Source organism: Prunus dulcis, chromosome 6 (assembly GCF_902201215.1).
Source record: "Prunus dulcis chromosome 6, ALMONDv2, whole genome shotgun sequence".
Lineage (NCBI taxonomy): Eukaryota > Viridiplantae > Streptophyta > Magnoliopsida > Rosales > Rosaceae > Prunus > Prunus dulcis.
This window is the reverse complement of record NC_047655.1, coordinates 20,211,924-20,230,262: the sequence shown is the minus strand read 5'-3', so window position 1 is coordinate 20,230,262 and position 18,339 is coordinate 20,211,924. Positions and strand designations below refer to the sequence as shown.

The following is an 18,339-nucleotide window of genomic DNA, read 5'->3' as shown; positions in this document are numbered from 1 at the left end:
AAAGGCAACAAATTGAACCAAAAGAGGAAGCATGAAAAAAAAGCCCCATAAAGAATCAAGGCAAGAAAACATGGATTCCAGGTATATAAATTGGCAACACTAGAAAAAAGCACAGTAAGTAACCAAAAGGTCTGCAACAAACACAATCACTCACACTACCACCCCCCAACACACCCAACCCCCCCTTCCCTTGAAATAGTAATTTCCTTAATACCAGAAAAAATCAACTCCCCAAAAATTGCATGGTTCAACAACGAGAAATCCAAAAACAAGTCTTTGGATTCTAACTCCCCCTAACTTCGAACTCTAAGTAAGCTTCTTTAGGAGAATAAGGAACAATCGACCAAGACAAAGCTTATGAAGGCAACAATGAAGTATGAAAATGTTAATGCAATTTTGTCAAAAAAAAAAAAAAAAAAAAAAACTAGAAATCAATGATTAAAATACTATTAAATAAAGTAACATTAAATATAGGGAGTCAATATGAGTCATTTCTCTCTCTTTTGATTTATGAGTTTCTAGAGGTCTTCCTATTTTAGGAAGTGGATATGGAGCATGATTGGAGTTGTGTTTTTCCAATTCATCCCTAAAAGTTTTTTAAAGAGATGGTTTAAGCTCAGCTATACATTAGGCCATCCCCAATGGTTGGGGCTTTAAAAGAGATTGATAGAGCCTCATTTAAAGCTCTAATAAAATCTTTGAGGCTCTAATGGCATCTCTGCCACAGTAAGAGGCTCTATATTAGGGGTTCCAAAATCACAGTGGATAGCTAGTAGTTGTGACTTCGCCGGTCTCCAGGTCAAAGGTCAACAACAACTTTATATTTTAACTATTTTTATCTTTCAAAAAAGTTTGAATTTTCTTTTTATCACATCAGATTTGATGAATCACACAGAGGGTACAGAAAATCAGTGGCGCCGCCAACCAAAATCACAAGTTCAAATGACACTTGGCCAAAATAGAACAAAAAAAAATTCATCTTCTGTTTCTCGAAGTTGAAATAAATTTGGAGTACTAATCAATCTTCCAATCGTGTGGAAGAGCCACGTGTGAATTTCATGAATCGAATGAGGAAGAAAATGGTCATAAATGGTGGCTTCTTGATTTTCCACATGAGTAAGCAAAACCATTTTTGTAACCTTTTACTTGAGATGCCCAAGCCATCCACCACTGGCTATATAAACCACAAACTCACTACGACCCCAGCACTTCTCAAAGTTGATTACCTTCTGGTTAGATATCTTTAGTTGGTATTTGTCCTATCAAAACATATATAGGAGAGAAAATGGCGGTGTCTCCAGAACAAGAACACCCCACGAAGGCCTTCGGATGGGCTGCCAGAGATTCATCTGGGCTTCTCTCTCCCTTCAAATTCTCGAGAAGGTTAGTCATTATTTATCCCATCTTTTACATCTCCACACAATTTTTGTTCAATTTATTTATCGTTTTCTTTTCATCGATCTAGAATTTGTGTGCGTTTGGTTCTTAGGAAATAAGATGAAATTCAAGTGAAAAAATGATAGTTAGATTTTCATCCAATCTCAATTTAACCCACCTTTAAGATTACAATCTAATTTCTATAATATTTATAAATAAATACAGTTGTTCCGATATAGATCCTTACAACTACCATATTCTAGTCATATACCCACCTACTTTAAAATAGATTTATCCAAGTATTATTAACTAAATTACATTATATGCCACCTACCTTCATATTTTATTTATAATTTATTTTCAAGCATGTCATTAACTTCCTTAATTATAACTAGCCTCTCTGCATGAGCTTTCGGGCCATGCCTACAAGAGTTTTTTTTTTTTTTTTTATATAAAAAAAATTTAAGAATTAGAAATGATAATGGGTAGTTCTGTTTCATAAAAATAGGACCTATTATTTGATTTTTTTTAAAAAATTTAAAAAGTATAAATTTATCATATTATCTTCATTTAATTAATATTTTCAATTCTTAATATTTGTATTAATTAATAACATTTTTTGATATTTTAAATGTTTTACATTTCTCTACATTTTATTTTATATATATAGATTAATACTCCCTATTAATAGCATATCAATCACCCTAACTTCCCTGTCACAGGGATGCCATTGTCAGAAAACCACATAAGTGTCCCAAGCCAATAAAATGTCGACAGCTGGTAACTAATTTTACTTCCATTTTTAAATATTAAAAAATGTTCAGCACCCATTTTCTCTTTCCTCTCCTCCGCATCCTTCCCTCTCTCTCATCCATTAACTTTCTGTTTCTTCACTTTAGTGATTCCTCCTCCATCATCATCCACACACCCCTGCATTCCTATTTTTCTCTTCGATCAGTAATCCTTCATTACCCACACTCGGTATTGATCTCTCAGTTTTAATTTTAGTAAGGTATATTTATTGGAGAATTCTGGAAAATTTGTAAATGGTGCAATTGAGAAATTTTGGGTTGGCTTCGGTTTTGTGGAGGAACAGTAAACGTTTCAGGGAAGAAAAACCTTCTCCGGCGTCACTGTCTCTCCTCCAGATCTGAGTAATCTCTTTCCTCTTTTTTTCTTCGAATTTTATTATCTATTGGGCAGTCTTGGAAAATTTGGAATGGAAAAAACAGAGAGAAATCAATATATGATGTGTGGGTGTTGAAGAAGTGATTGAAGAGGAAGCAAAGGGTTTAAGTGCTAGATTAACCCTTGAACCAGATGCGTAGGCTACAATCCCCTGGAGGTGGAGGCGAAGACATCGATATGGCGAGGGGATCAAGACGGTGGAAGAGTGCCAATTTGGGCTTTATTATTGTTTCAACTTCTGAAAGGATTGGGAGGGGTTTGAACTTTGATCCGTGGGTTTTTCTCATTGGGTGGTTAGAAAGCCAGAGGAAGAAGATGATGAGTACATTAAAAACAAAGTTTTCTTTTCAATATTTGTTTTATCAGTATGATCTCTTGGATTCCTGGTCATTTATTGTTGGATATTAATTCAATGATTCAAAAAAGTTTCTTTGAAGGAGTGCAAGAGTGAGTAAACTGTTGAATTTACATCCAACGATGAGTGACCATAAATCTTTTGGACCCCTGTAGTCCAAGAGATCAAGACAGGAAGGCACTGGAAATTGGGCATTTGATAATTTTAAAAGTAAATTTAGGTTTTAGTCACAAAAAAAATTTCACTTTTTGAAAAAGCCAAAACTTTTTCAAAAAAGACAGAAAAATCTCTCAACTTTCAAACCAAAGAGATGCAAATGTAAAGAATTCCTTAGAAAATCCAAAATAAATAAGGACAATTTTGTTCATTTTGGCTTCTTTTAAAAAAATTCTTTCTCTTTGGGCCTTTTCAAAAATGCTTTCTTCTTTTAATGTGCTATGATTTGGATGCAGGGCAACAGGAAAAAACGACGTGACGTTCAAAGTACTATATTGTGGGATATGTCATACGGACCTAAGCATGCTCAAGAATGAATGGGGTATTTCTATGTATCCTCTACTTCCTGGGTACGTACACATACCAATCTGCCTAATTGGATTACGCGCACAATTAAATTAGTCATATGCACAAATGTGAACTTAATTAAATTGGGCAATCCAGGCACGAGATTGTTGGTCAGGTGACAGAGGTGGGCAGCAATGTAGAGAAATTCAAAGTTGGAGACAGTGTTGGTGTTGGATATCTTGTCGGATCTTGCCAATCTTGTGATAATTGTGGCAACAATGCTGAGAATTACTGCCCCGAAATGATATTCACGAGTGGTGCCAAGTACCATGATGGATCCACAACATATGGAGGGTACTCCAACATCATGGTGGCCGACGAGCACTTCGTAGTTCGTATCCCGGACAACCTGCCACTTGATGGTGCTGCTCCTCTCCTATGTGCTGGGGTTACAACTTATAGTCCCTTGAGATATTTTGGACTTGACAAGCCCGGTATGCATGTGGGTGTGGTTGGCGCAGGCGGTCTTGGCCATGTGGCCATAAAGTTTGCAAAGGCTATGGGGGTTAAGGTCACAGTGATCAGCACCTCCCCTAATAAGAAAAAGGAAGCCATTGAAAACCTTGGTGCTGATTCCTTTTTGGTCAGCCGCGATAACGGCCAAATGCAGGTGATTATTTTCTTTGCATAAGGTCCATTAAAATTGGGGGTATCGTCAGTGTGAGGATGTGAAGAAATGTCCCACCTCAACTTCCTTTAGTCAGTTTGATTTTTGTGAAGTGAATGAGTTATGTTGATTGTGTAGGCTGCTATGGGCACAATGGATGGTATCATTGACACAGTTTCTGCTGTCCACCCTCTCTTGCCTTTGCTTGGTTTATTGAAGACTAATGGGAAGCTTGTTTTGGTTGGAGTACCAGCGAAGCCTCTTGAGCTACCTGTTATTCCTTTGATCACTGGTAGGATTATGATTCACTAACGTCTAACCTTAACTGGGTTTGGATAGAAAAGAAAATTAATATAGTTGTTATAACTTGAGCGAATACATAAGTACTTGAGAAAGAAATGCCTTTCTTACTAACTGTTGACATTGGTAGCACAATAATTATCTTAATTTTAATCAGCTGTGCGTTATTTGGTATTAATTGATGATCAATATCAACAAAATTATTTTGTTTTGTAATTTCAGGAAGGAAGATAGTGGCTGGTAGTAATATTGGAGGTCTGAAGGAGACACAAGAGATGATTGATTTTGCAGGAAAACACAACATAACAGCTAACATCGAGCTTATCCCAATTGATTATGTGAACACTGCTATGGAGCGTCTCATCAAAGCAGATGTTAGATACCGTTTCGTCATCGACATTGCAAACACATTGAAGTCAAGCTCTTAAATTTTGCACCCAAACATACTCATATCATGGAATAATAAGATTAGAAACTAAATTCGATTTAGTTGTATACTATATGGTGAAAATTATATTGTACCTTGTTGTGAGCAAAATGTATTAAGTACATTCTGATTAAATGAAATTGATAGGTTTTATTCTAAAATTTTATTTTGAGTGTGAGGTTATTGTAACAACCGACTCAATTTATCGTTTTATTCAATTTATTTCTATTTGTGAATTTATAATTTTGCCCTTACAGGTAGGGGCGTAATGGTCTCTTTTTGTTCAGGAAGGATTTTGGGTAATTGATGGCACTGTTGCATAGTGCTTGGCAATACGAGTTCATAGGCACGTGGTGGGCCCAAATCGGAGTTGTAACGAATGAGAAAAAGTCTAGAAACAAAAAGGACGTAATGAGAATCTTCAAATTTGTTACTATAGCAAACAATATTGTTATAGTAACCGGCCTCTCCAATTTATCTTCTTCTCTCCCTGACACTCCCTCCTCCTTTGTAGATTCGCAATAGTCACTACAGCAAATAGTGACTTGTTCGACTTCCCGGCCACCAAACGACTCTTTTTTTTTTCTTTTTTTTTTTTATAACTTTTATAATTTTATAATTACTATTAATTAAAATATTAAAATATTCATAAAACAAAGTGGCATTAAATTATATGTAGCCACTAGGAGTCCTTTATCTCTCCTCAGATTTAGGAGCTCCTAGTTCCCGTTTGGTTAATGGGAAATCAGAATTGGGGATGGGAAATCAATTGCTTTCCCTTGTTTGGTAAGTCCAGATATGAGAAATCGTTGCTTTGCCCATGAGAAAGTAGGAGGGAAAATGAAGTCATCCTCCCAACTATAGTTTTGTTTTCCCTCCTCATGGGAAAGTTTGGGAAAATGAGTCAATATTAAATAAACATTTTTCATGACCATTTTTTCGTGGATCAAACAGGGCCCTAGAGGTCTCCCAATTTTAAGAGGTGGTTAGAGAGTATGATTAGAGTAGTATTTTTCTATAAAATTTGTCTAAGTAGGTGCTTTGACAAATTACTAAGATTGTGGGGTTAAGAAGTATACCAATTGGAATGTAAACCTTGAAATATGAAACAATGGACAGTCACTAATCCCAAATCTAAGTTGCAATTCTACATTTCTTGTTTTTGTTCCCACAAGCAATACCTAGAACAATCTGTATAAAATCAAATTTAAACATCTTGATAACAAAGCAATGGAAAGTTCTTGATAACATCACTGGTTTTCTAAATATTGAAAAGTGAGGAAATACGGACTGAAATTTTGGGAATTTGAGTTGAAGAATCTTCTTACATGGGAAAGAATAGAGAGAAACCTTTATTTGATCGAGCTAGACATGGGCTAATTCATCCCAACCCGAATTAGGGAAAGTGAGTCGCCATGACACAAAGAGAATTCAAAGAGTTTCTTCTCGTCAGTTCCAAATGGCGAATGAGAAATCAAAAGAGAATACAAGGGGCTTTCTGCTACTTTTGAATCAAAGCTTCTGAGCTATATGATATCCGAATAAAAAAATTTAGTTTGCAAGCGGTTGAGAGGCCTAGATACGAACTCGCTTGGTGGTTTTCTCTTGAGGAAGAAGAAGACCAAAAAGTTAGGAAAAAACCTTTTCAAAACCTCACATCAAAAGTGACGGCTGCCAAATGAGGGATCAATAGGCATTTACCAAAAATTCCTAGGACAAAATAGTACACATAGCAGTTGAGAAAATGCGTAGAATAGGACAAAAAAGTTTGTTAGGGTCCTGCTAGAAACCAGTGAGCTGGAAATCCTACTGATGCAAAAGTTGACTAGTCATACGAGAACAAGATGACTAGTCATAATTTTAAGAATTCTAATGGATGAAATGCACAAATTACATTTATCAATTTGATTGATCCTCCATAAGATAGCAGCCAGATAAAAACACTTAGAGTAACTATTCTTAATCTAAACTTGAGCTTGGGTAATTACAATGTATGTCCTATTACAATATTGTTAAGGGAAGCTAAAAGAAAAACTTAAAAATCATAAACTTAACATGTTCAGATGCAACTCAACTGGGTCTTCATGAGAATGATAGCTAGCTCCTCTAGCACTTCATCTCCATGGCACCCCTGATCTTTGTACAAATCCTCATTTAAATCATAGTAGCTCAACAAGACTAGTCTTCACAAAGATGACAGCTCCTCCTTGAGCTCATCAACTCCATGGTATCAGCAGCTCACCAAGAGATCAACTTTAGTGTGTGATATTTTAGATTCAAAAGAAACTAGACCAATTTCTTCAGACAACACAATTATGAAAAAAATCAATCATAAATGATGTGCAAAGTTACGGTCAGATTTTTTCAAAATAGAAGCAGCTTTCAAAATAAAATCTTTAAAACTCATTTCTATACCATGAACACTCTCACAAGAAAAGGCAAAGCCACGAAAAAAATGTTGTCGACAATCCAAAATAAAAGTGTTGATTGTTTTCTACCTCAGCCACCCTTTTGATAAATTTGGGCATATCAAAACAAAAACACATGGCAGCTAATAATAAGAGCTAGAATGGGACTAATGGTACCAGCAGCTCACGTGAAAAATAAAATGACTTGACCACAACATGTGATAAAAAAAAACATATCAAGGATGAGTAGTCATATGCACTAGTCATCCAAAAAGAAAACATTTTGTGACGACAAATCTAGAAGGCTTAAATCATAACCAACTCTAAATTTGAGGAGGCTTGACTAGTCGACCAAACTAATCAACCATGTACCCAAAAAAACTGAATATTCAACAACATGATGCTATGAAATATTTATGAGTTGATTGTGAATTGCAGCTTAGGTCATGTTGAAATCTGTCCTCAATGAATGAACCTCTCTGATCCTAAACTAGGTAATTGATATTATAGAAGATCTTACGGAATTACAAACAATATTACAAATGTTGCAAGGGAAGCCAAAACTTAAATAATCTATAACCTAACAATTTCCCCCTTTGGCTTTCTTTGACAAAACCCATTTGTCTCACATACACAACTCACTACATACGCAAATCTAGAGCTAAAGTTGTCCACTAGTACTGAAGAAACGTAACAATTCTGCAAAAACACACAACTCCCAAGGCCAAGAGCAAGTGAAAAATATCACAGAATAAGAGTAAGTGTGTCTCCCCCTTTTGTCATGGAAATACAAACTAAAAGGCAACAAATTGAACCAAGAGAGGAAGTATGGATTCCAGGTATATAAATTGGCAACACTAGAAGAAAGCACAGTAAGTAACCAAAAGGTCTGCAGCAAACAAAATCACTTACAAAAGATACACTTCTCCTAAAGAGAATTAATCTACCTAAAGAAACAAATAAACTCCCCCTAAATAGCAATTTCCTTAATACCAAGAAAAATCAACTCCCCCTAAATTGCATGGTTCAACAAGGAGAATTCCAAAAACAAGTCGTTGGATTCGAACTCCCCCTTACTTCAAACTCTAACTAAGTTTCATTAGGAGAATAAGGAACAGTCGATCAAGACAAAGCTTAAGAAGGCAACAATGAAGTATGAAAATACTATTAAATAAAGTAGCATTAAATTATAGGGAGTCACGTATTGAGGTCTTCCTATTTTAGGAGGTGGATATGGAGCATGGTTGGAGTTGTGTTTTTCCAATTCATCCCTAAAAGTTTTTAAGGAGATGGTCCCCATCGCCCAGTAAATAAATAAAGCATTCAAGCTTCACTGACGTGGATGATAAGTATTGCATAGCAATCCCACATGGGGGCGCTTCTGCCTAAGCTTGGGGTCCTGGTATCCTATCTGAAAATGGCCTAAAATGGCCACTTGAAACAATGACACTTCGGCCAAAATAGAACAAAATTGATCTTCTGCTTCTCGAAGTTCAAATAAATTTGGAATACTAATCAAACTTCCAATCGTGTGGAAGAGCCACGTCTTTTTCTACACGAATGAATTTCATGAATCGAAACGTGCAATAGAGGAGAGATAGTGACAGTCACGCCGTGGCTTTTTGATTAGCCAAACTTTCCACATGGGTAAGCAAAACCATTTTTGTAACCCTTTAACCCATGCACTCCACCACTGGCTATATATAGTACAAACTCACTACAACTCTAGCACTTCTCAAAGTTAATTACCTTCTGGTTACTTGGTATTTGTACTATCAAAGATATATAAGAGAGAAAATGGCGGTCTGCCCAGAACAAGAACACCCCACCAAGGCCTTCGGATGGGCTGCTAGAGATTCATCTGGTGTTCTCTCTCCCTTCAAATTCTCTAGAAGGTTAGTCATTATTTATTCCATCTTCTAGATATTTCCATGCAATTTTTGTTTAATTTATTTGTCGTTTTCTTTTCATCAATCTAGAATTTGTGTGCGTTTGTTCTTAGGAAATTCGATGAAATTCAACTGAAAAAATGGTAGTTAGATTTTCATCCAATCTAACCCAACTTTAAGGGGAAAACAAATTATCCTATCTAAAGATCACAATCTAATTTCTATAATATTTATAATAAATAAAAAGTGATGTAGAATTAAATCGATATGTAGGACCAACTAAAGTTGCTGCTTCTTCAACATATATAAGCCAATCAGAATGCGAGTGCGACCTACTCAATTTATGATTTGGATGCAGGACAACAGGAAAAAACGACGTGACATTCAAAGTATTATATTGTGGGATATGTCATACAGACCTTAGCATGCTCAAGAATGAATGGGGTGTTTCTATGTATCCTCTACTTCCTGGGTATGTACACATACCAATCTGCCTAATTGGATTATGCGCACAATTAAATTCGTCATATGCATAAATGTGAACTTAATTAAATTGGGCAATCCAGGCACGAGATTGTTGGTCTAGTGACAGAGGTGGGCAGCAACGTAGAGAAATTCAAAGTTGGAGACAGTGTTGGTGTTGGATATCTTGTCGGATCTTGCCAATCTTGTGATAGTTGTAGCAACAATGCTGAGAATTACTGCCCCGAAATGATACTCACGGGCGGTGCCAAGTACTATGATGGATCCACAACATATGGAGGTTACTCCAACATCATGGTGGCCGACGAGCACTTCGTAGTTCGTATCCCGGACAACCTGCCACTTGATGGTGCTGCTCCTCTCCTATGTGCTGGGGTTACAACTTACAGCCCCTTGAGATATTTCGGACTTGACAAGCCCGGTATGCATGTGGGTGTGGTTGGCGTAGGCGGTCTAGGCCATGTGGCCGTAAAGTTTGCAAAGGCTATGGGGGTTAAGGTCACAGTGATCAGCACCTCCCCTAATAAGAAAAAGGAAGCCATTGAAAACCTTGGTGCTGATTCCTTTTTGGTCAGCCGCGACAACGGCCAAATGCAGGTGATTATTTTCTTTGCACAAGGTCTATTAAAATTGACCCCAAAAAAAAAACTCCACTAAATAGACTACTTTAAGAATAACGTCAGTGTGAGGATGTGAAGAAATGTCCCACCTCAACTTCCTTTATTCAGTTTGACTTTTGTGAAGTGAATGAGTTATGTTGATTGTGTAGGCTGCCATGGGCACCATGGATGGTATCATTGACACAGTTTCTGCTGTCCACCCTCTCTTGCCTTTGCTTGGTTTATTGAAGACTAATGGGAAGCTTGTTTTGGTTGGAGTACCAGCGAAGCCTCTTGAGCTACCTGTTTTTCCTTTGATCAGTGGTAGGAATATAATTAACTAACTTCTAACCTTAACTGGGGTTGGATAGAAAAGAAAATTAGTATTGTCAACAAAAATTATCTTAATTTATTTCCGATTCTTTTTAATCAGCTCTGCGTTATTTTGTTTTGTAATTTCAGGAAGGAAGATAGTGGCTGGTAGCACTGTTGGAGGTCTGAAGGAGACACAAGAGATGATTGATTTTGCAGGAAAACACAACATAACAGCTAACGTCGAGGTTATCCCAATTGATTATGTGAACACTGCTATGGAGCGTCTCATCAAAGCAGATGTTAGATACCGTTTCGTCATCGACATTGCAAACACATTGAAGTCAAGCTCTTAAATTTTGCACCCAAACATACTCATATCATGGAATAATAAGATTCGAAACTAAATTCGATTTAGTTGTATACTATATGGTGAAAATTTAACCTTGTTTATGAGCACAATGTATTAAGCTACATTCTGATTAAGTGAAATTGATATGTTTTATTCTAAAATTTTAATTTGTGTGTGAGGTTATGGTCTTTTCTTATTTATAATCTTTCTATGCATGAAGTTTGGGTGTTTCAACAGAAAAATTAAGTTTCGTTCAATGTCTCTTTCTTTTAATTCGTTTCAAAATTGGTCAGATTTGGTTTACACAGTTTGGTTCTTGATTTGAAAATACAAAATTGATGATTTCATTTAATCAAACCGCCTTTCTTCTTCTTTTTTAATTTTTTAATTTTTTTACAAATCCTTACATCTTCCACGTGAAAATACCCCTTGGTGTGGCTTATCTTTTCCAAAACTGAGTGTTTCTAGAAAACATAAAAGTTTTTGACAACAATGAAATGTTTCTTTAGGAAGCTCAAATATATGGCCTACTTGCACGCTGCCGCCTCATAGCCTTAATGTTGAAGGTATAAGATCTACTCCACCTCGCACACAACTATTGAAAGGACTTGACCCAAATTCTACTTTAGAATTCGTGTCGTACTCCATGTTCAACACTTAACAGGTGTCGAGCACGAATGACCAAAATACATTTTCTTGTCCTAATCCAAAAACTGTTTTAGGGTTTGACTTCTACCGAAAAACCTGCAGAATCTCCTCTGAAAAAGGCTCAAAACCCACAAATCTACCTGCACAGCAAACTCAATTATTCCGAAGCATTTAGCAAATTCAACTTACAAAATTGAACATAACAAATAAATCATAAACTTGCGGCTGCACCTAGGTTAGCCTAGTGTCATGAGTTGCACATAAGCAAGTGCTACCATGACTCCGTTGGGGCATCTATGCACTTATGAGGTAGTCTAAGTGTGGAAGGGCGAAAGCTTAAGAGCGAGAATGATTGGTGTTGCTGGGTTGCACTTCTGATGGGTATTTTGGGTATTTCAGAAGGTTATGGAAGGAACCTGATGAAGCTAAAAATACCGAGATGTTCGTGATATTGAGACGCAGACAATGCAACTGACGGTTCGCCATTTGGAGTTTGCACGAAGGAGTTATGCCCAATTATGACTCCTCGTGTATAGGTAATGTTCCCTCCTAGCAGAAGGCTAAATGCATAAAATGCTACATAGGGGGTGACATGGTGTCATGCTCTCCATCACTCCTGGTGCTTATACCCTTGTGGCACTAAGCGAGTATCCTTATGACATTGGAGGTAGTCATAAGGGCAGGCATAAGATTGTTGAAGGATAATTTGTGTCTCCGAGGGAAAGGAATTTCTGAGGACAGTACGAACACGTGGGGCCGTTATTAGTATTGCGCATAGTTGTGAAGAGTGAGGTCAACGTATGACATTCGCTATACCATCGGCTAGTGAGGCATTTGACAATACTCGATGGACTTTGCTTGGGTTCGGCCTTGGCCAAGATGGAAGGAAGATATTCGGATGCCAGTACACATGGGTTGCGACCCCATGCAATGCATAGATGATTATGTGGGACATTCAGAATGCATATTTTGCCAAGGATTGGATGACATGCAAGTATAATAGATTGCATGTGTAGCTTGAGGATGTGGGCTATCATGGACGCTAAAGGAATGACCAACAGAAGTGTGAGTAAACCGATGGTGTGTTGGATCGCTATGTCTTGACTTGGACATAGGCGAGCCACGAGTTTAGCATGTGACATGGTCGATGTAGTTGATGTGTCTTATGCAATGTTTGATGTATAGGCTTCGAGGGTTCGTTGTCGGATGTGGAGTGATTGTGTTGTCACAAGAAAGTGTGACTCGTTGTCTAGTGGGAGACGACACTTGATGATGAACCTCTTGCGGAGCTGTGAAAGTCATGAATATGATGAAGTGGGAGAAGGCTGACTGGGATCCGAAGGGATCAGGCCACATGTAGTTCTTTCTACCATAAATTACAATTAAGATAGTACAGATAATAATCAAAATGAAACCAATGATAAAATCCTAGAATCATTCTTTACCCTGATTTCAACAAGTTATATAATTGAATATCATGCCATGACATGCCATGAAATTATGTACTTAACTGTTTAATTAGTATATCATTGTACATCCAAATACTTACATAACCAAACCTTTTACCAAAAGGTCATACATGCAATCATCTGCATAGTGCATATATCATGTAATCACCCACTAAGGGTATATGGGAACACCATCAAATCCGAAGGCAACATGGAAATGGGAAACTAGCTAACCACCTGTGTAGACAAGTCGGGTAGGTAACTAGGAATCCTGGCCAACCCTACGCAGATAATGTGAGCAGGGTGGTGAAGAATATCATGTTAACTGTACCACAGGGTGGTACTGTACTATTCTCCATATAGATGTACCTCAAACATAATCCATTAATTCCAATAATATAGCCAGCACAAGTTATTAAGATAGGGAAAAAAAAAAAGGAAAAAAAAAAAAAGAAGAAGAAGAAGCAATCCTGCAAGAAAAAAGGAAGAAAAGGCAATACATCAAAGAAGTTCTACCTGTAATTTTGTGATGTCCCACCCAAAAATTAATTCAAACCTGCAAGTGGAGATGTACAAAAACATTAAACAGAACTTCATTCAAGGCCATATAAACTAAAGAGAAGGAAAAAAAAAAAAAAAAACACTTGCGAAATTGAGCAGAGAAGCCAACTCAAAATAGGTGGGCAGCAGGAGAGGACGACGTATGAGGTTTGTTCAATTATATGAAGTAACATGATTAGACAAGTACAAATTGTGGATGGTCTTTTGTTCTTGGAAAGTAGACAAAAATGGCCACGTGAAACAATTAACACTAGCTCCAAAATACAACAAATTATCTTTTCTACTTCTAACGAAAAAAGGTGGTTGAGCTCCAGCTGAACTTCCAATAAGTTTCGACCATAATTAAAAACTTCCAATAAATTTCGGGATCGACAAAATAGTAATAGTCTCTCTTCCTCCAAGCCTGTATGTACGCCAACAGAAGCCGCAATTGAACCAAACGAGTGAACATCATGGACGGAAACGTGCTACAAGGGAGAAAAAAGGGTCATATCTCATATGTGGTGGAAAAAATGAGTTCCAATTTCCCTACAATCTGCACCGTCCTAGCTAGCCTAAACATTAAAAGCCCTCCACCAAACATTAACTATTAACTATATATACAGCACAAACTCACTACATGTCTAGCAACTCTCGTTTTGTTTTGTTAAGTCAATACTTTCTGGTTAAAAAACTTTAGTTGATACTTGTACTTAAAGAAGATAGGAGAGAAAGTGGTGGTATCTCCAGAACAAGAACACCCCAAGAAGGCCTTTGGATGGGCTACCAGATATTCATCTGGTGTTCTCTCTCCCTTCAGATTCTCCAGAAGGTTATTCATTATTTATTCCATCTTCTAGATCTCCATCCATTTTTTGTTTCATTTATTAATCGTTTTCTTTTCATCAATCCAGCATTCGTGTGCGTTTGGTTCATAGGAAATACGATAAACTTCTAGTCCGAAAAAAGGGTAGTTACATTTTCATTCAATCTAACCCAAACTTTAAGGAAGAAAGAAAAAAAGTTATTGAATTCAAAATATGCATTGGAACAAGCTGTTCATGTCTTAGTAGTAGGACCAACTAGATTTATATATATCAATGCCTTATGATTTGGTTGCAGGGCAACAGGAGAGAACGACGTGACGTTCAAAGTATTATACTGTGGGATATGCCACACAGACCTTCACATGGTCATGGGATATGCCACACAGACCTTCACATGGTCAAGAATGAATGGGGTCTTTCAACGTATCCTCTAATTCCCGGGTAAGTACACATGCCAATCTATCCTAAACTTTGTTACTAGATATATGATTTCAGTTTAATTACATAGTCTCAACACTGAACTTATCCGCTTAATTGGTTTATGCTCAGCATGAAATTACTCATGTACAATGTGAACCTAATCAAATTGGGCAATGCAGGCATGAGATTGTTGGTGTAGTGACAGAGGTGGGGAGCAAAGTAGAGAAACTTAAAGTTGGAGACCATGTTGGTGTTGGATATATGATCGGAGCTTGCCAATCATGTGACAGTTGTTCCAACAATGCTGAGAATTACTGCCCCGAAATGATACCCACCTCCGGCGCCAAGTACCACGATGGAACCACAACATATGGAGGTTACTCCGACTTCATGGTGGCGAATGAGCACTTCGTAGTGCATGTTCCCGACAACCTGCCTCTTCACGGTGCTGCTCCTCTCCTATGTGCTGGGGTTACAACTTACAGCCCCTTGAGGTATTTCGGACTTGACAAACCCGGCATGCATGTGGGTGTGGTAGGCGTCGGCGGTCTGGGCCACGTGGCCGTGAAGTTTGCAAAGGCTATGGGGGTTAAGGTCACAGTGATCAGTACCTCCCCCAATAAGAAAGCGGAAGCCAAAACGTCGGTGCTGATTCATTTTTGGTCAGCAGCGACGATGGGCAAATGAAGGTTATTATTATCTTTGAATAAGGTCCATTAAATTGACGACTCTAAGGTCATCGTTAGATTGATTGTTGTGAAGGTAATGAGTTAAGTTGATTGTGTAGGCTGCCTTGGGCACAATGGATGGTATCATTGACACCGTTTCTGCTGTCCACCCTCTCTTGCCTTTGATTGGTTTATTGAAGAATAATGGAAAGCTTGTTTTGGTTGGAGCACCAGAGAAGCCTCTTGAGCTACCTGTTTTTCCTTTGCTCATGGGTAAGCATATGATATTCAACTCTTACGTGGATGGCTGATAATGTATTTGTTCAATAGCCACACCAAACTAGAATACTGACAAAATAATGGTGCATACGTTGTCTCTATTATTAAGTGAAGACAACGAAAGGGAACAAATAAAAATCAGTAGGCAGTGTATTGGATTTGGAAGCACAATATTTATCTTAAATAATTTTTTATTCTTGCTAATCACCTGTACTTTGATTTGCATTGGTGGATAATCAACATTAACATAGATATGTTATTTTGTAATTTCAGGAAGGAAGATAGTGGCTGGTAGTGTTGTTGGAGGTATGAAGGAAACCCAAGAGATGATTGATTTTGCAGGTAAACACAACATAACAGCAAACGTCGAGGTTATCCCAGTTGATTATGTGAACACAGCTATGGAGCGTCTCATCAAAACAGATGTTAAATACCGTTTTGTCATCGACATTACAAACACATTGAAGTCAACCTCTTAAATTTTACATCCCAAAGTTACTCATCTTGGCAAAATAAGATTATATACCAAATTCGATTTAGTTGTTTCGGCGATGTTGTCTACCGTATGGTGAAAATTATACATTTTCATGAGCACAATGTAATATGTTAGATTTTGATTACGTGAAATTGATATGTTTTATTCTGATATTTTAATTCTTATATTAGGTTTTGGTCTTTTCTTATTTGTAATTTTTGGTATGCATGGAATTAGGGTTGGTAATTTCTGACCCAATTTGAAAAATCAGTCTCATTTGATTAGGTTTTCGTTTTTAGTTGTTCTAAAATCGGATAAGCAATCCAAACTGATCTGCTAAACTAGTCCAGTGCTCTGTAATGAAATTCAAAACAAGTGTTTTAGTAAACCGAACCGCTTTATATGTTTTGTTTTTTGGTTTTTTAACACACTCTTACCTTTTTTTTGTTTGGTTATATCTCATTAGTGTGGCTTATTTCTTACCAGACACCTCCTTATAACATGTTAGGGCCTGTTTTCTGACAACAAAAAACGCTTTTAAATGCGTATAGCAAAAAAGCACCTTCTAGTCCGAAACCCCATAAATATCAATTAAATACAAGCTGAACAATTGAAGGAGGGGGATCCTTAGAAGCATATATTGTCAAGATCCATAAGGCACTCAATTTAGCTAACCCACCAGCCACCATATTCTTCTCCCTATAAAATGTGGCTCTCAACTCACACCGCTCAAAATTGTGAAATCAAGAGGTTGTTGGAGTTTCATTTTCCATTTGTCATTTGTTCCACGTTGAAAACTAAAGGATTGTCAAAGAATTTGTAAGTGTTTGCTCCCAAGGCTTAGAAAACTTAGGCCTAGATGGGGACTTGAGTTTGAGTTGGCCTCATTTTCAGCCCTGAAAAAAAGCCCCAAAGCTCAGTTTCAAGAACTTCTCCACAGAAACTAAAACTAAAACCGTTGTCAGCCCTTAGATATTGATACTGGACACCTCCCACACTCAAAAGAAGCCACGTCGCTCCATTCACCAGATTTATAGTCTGACTCAGGCCCACCGTCTAAAGAAACAACAAAAGTAAAGATATTAAAAAAAAACACCCAATCAGCATAAGCAATCTTTTTATTTTCATATGACCAGATTTTGTCTCTGTCTTTTTTCTTTTTCTATTTTTCTATTTGTTTCTGGCTGTGCTTAGCTTGTACTTACTCATGGGATGCTTGCATGCAACAATTCAATATATCCTTTTTATCATTTAATATTAGAATAAGTTAGTAATTTAATAACAACAAGGTATGATGTAGTTGACAAATTGCCACCTCCAATTGGCAAGCTATCTAGTGCCTCAATAACAAGAATTCAAAATCTATTTGAAGTACTTTGTGATCAGGAGCAAGCCGAACTCCGGACAAGAATTAATCTCATCCTTCGGATGTGAGAACACTTCGTGGTATTTAAAAATTAAAAAAAATGCAAATGACCCACTAGTGTAGTGGTTTGGAGTATTTACTCCCTCAGGCAAGGTTCTAGGTTCGAGTCCTAGCATCCATATTATGTGTGTGAGTTTAATATACTATCGCCCCTTTCAATAAGAAAGGTCCTAAATAAAAAATAAAAAAATAAAAAAAGTAATTTAATAAATAATTTAATAGTTAGATATACTCAATTAATTTTAAAATTTGTTTAAGAGCACTCAATATTACATGTCGGCCTTTTGTTATAAATATTGCAGTTGAAAATTTATTTCATATTGGGATCAAATCTGTTTTCCTAATAGGTAATCAATATTTAAACTTCCACAACCGAAGTCATAAATTTGTCGGCATCAAATTTCACAAACAACGACCATATTTTGAAATTCACACCCAAATTCACACTCATGGCCCTAATCAACAACGACGTTAACCAATGCACATATATGCATGTGACAAATGCTTTTGATATTATTTCTCCACTCCAAAACAAAATTACTTTTTCCAACCGCCCATTTCTTGGAAGCTCTTTCAAAATTAAAGCTTTCCACAACTGTATGATTTTCAATTTCTTGTGGTGTGGTCCCAAATAACATTCATACGTATATGGACTCGTACCATACAAGGAAAAGGACTATACATACACACCATGCATAATGTGCATTCACATTTTAGCCGACCACTATGCATAATGTAACTAATGTC

General features: G+C 37.0%; 1 protein-coding gene and 1 pseudogene across 2 annotated transcripts; both read left to right on the top strand.

The window, feature by feature from the left end:
* The first annotated feature begins 1,198 nt into the window (after positions 1-1,198).
* On the top strand, positions 1,199-4,984 carry LOC117630082 (probable mannitol dehydrogenase). The gene is made up of 5 exons (XM_034362820.1): positions 1,199-1,383; positions 3,373-3,486; positions 3,581-4,094; positions 4,230-4,383; positions 4,614-4,984. Exons 1-5 carry the CDS (start codon positions 1,286-1,288, stop codon positions 4,817-4,819), a joined length of 1,086 nt encoding a protein of 361 aa, XP_034218711.1. The 5' UTR covers positions 1,199-1,285; the 3' UTR covers positions 4,820-4,984.
* A 3,974-nt stretch (positions 4,985-8,958) lies between these two features.
* On the top strand, positions 8,959-16,339 carry LOC117630439 (annotated as a pseudogene). Its single transcript, XR_004586205.1, has 12 exons — positions 8,959-9,121; positions 9,474-9,587; positions 9,682-10,195; positions 10,368-10,521; positions 10,660-10,870; positions 11,155-11,173; positions 11,371-11,427; positions 14,198-14,329; positions 14,620-14,765; positions 14,924-15,433; positions 15,532-15,685; positions 15,965-16,339. The product of XR_004586205.1 is annotated as an uncharacterized LOC117630439 (transcript).
* Positions 16,340-18,339: the final 2,000 nt, after the last annotated feature.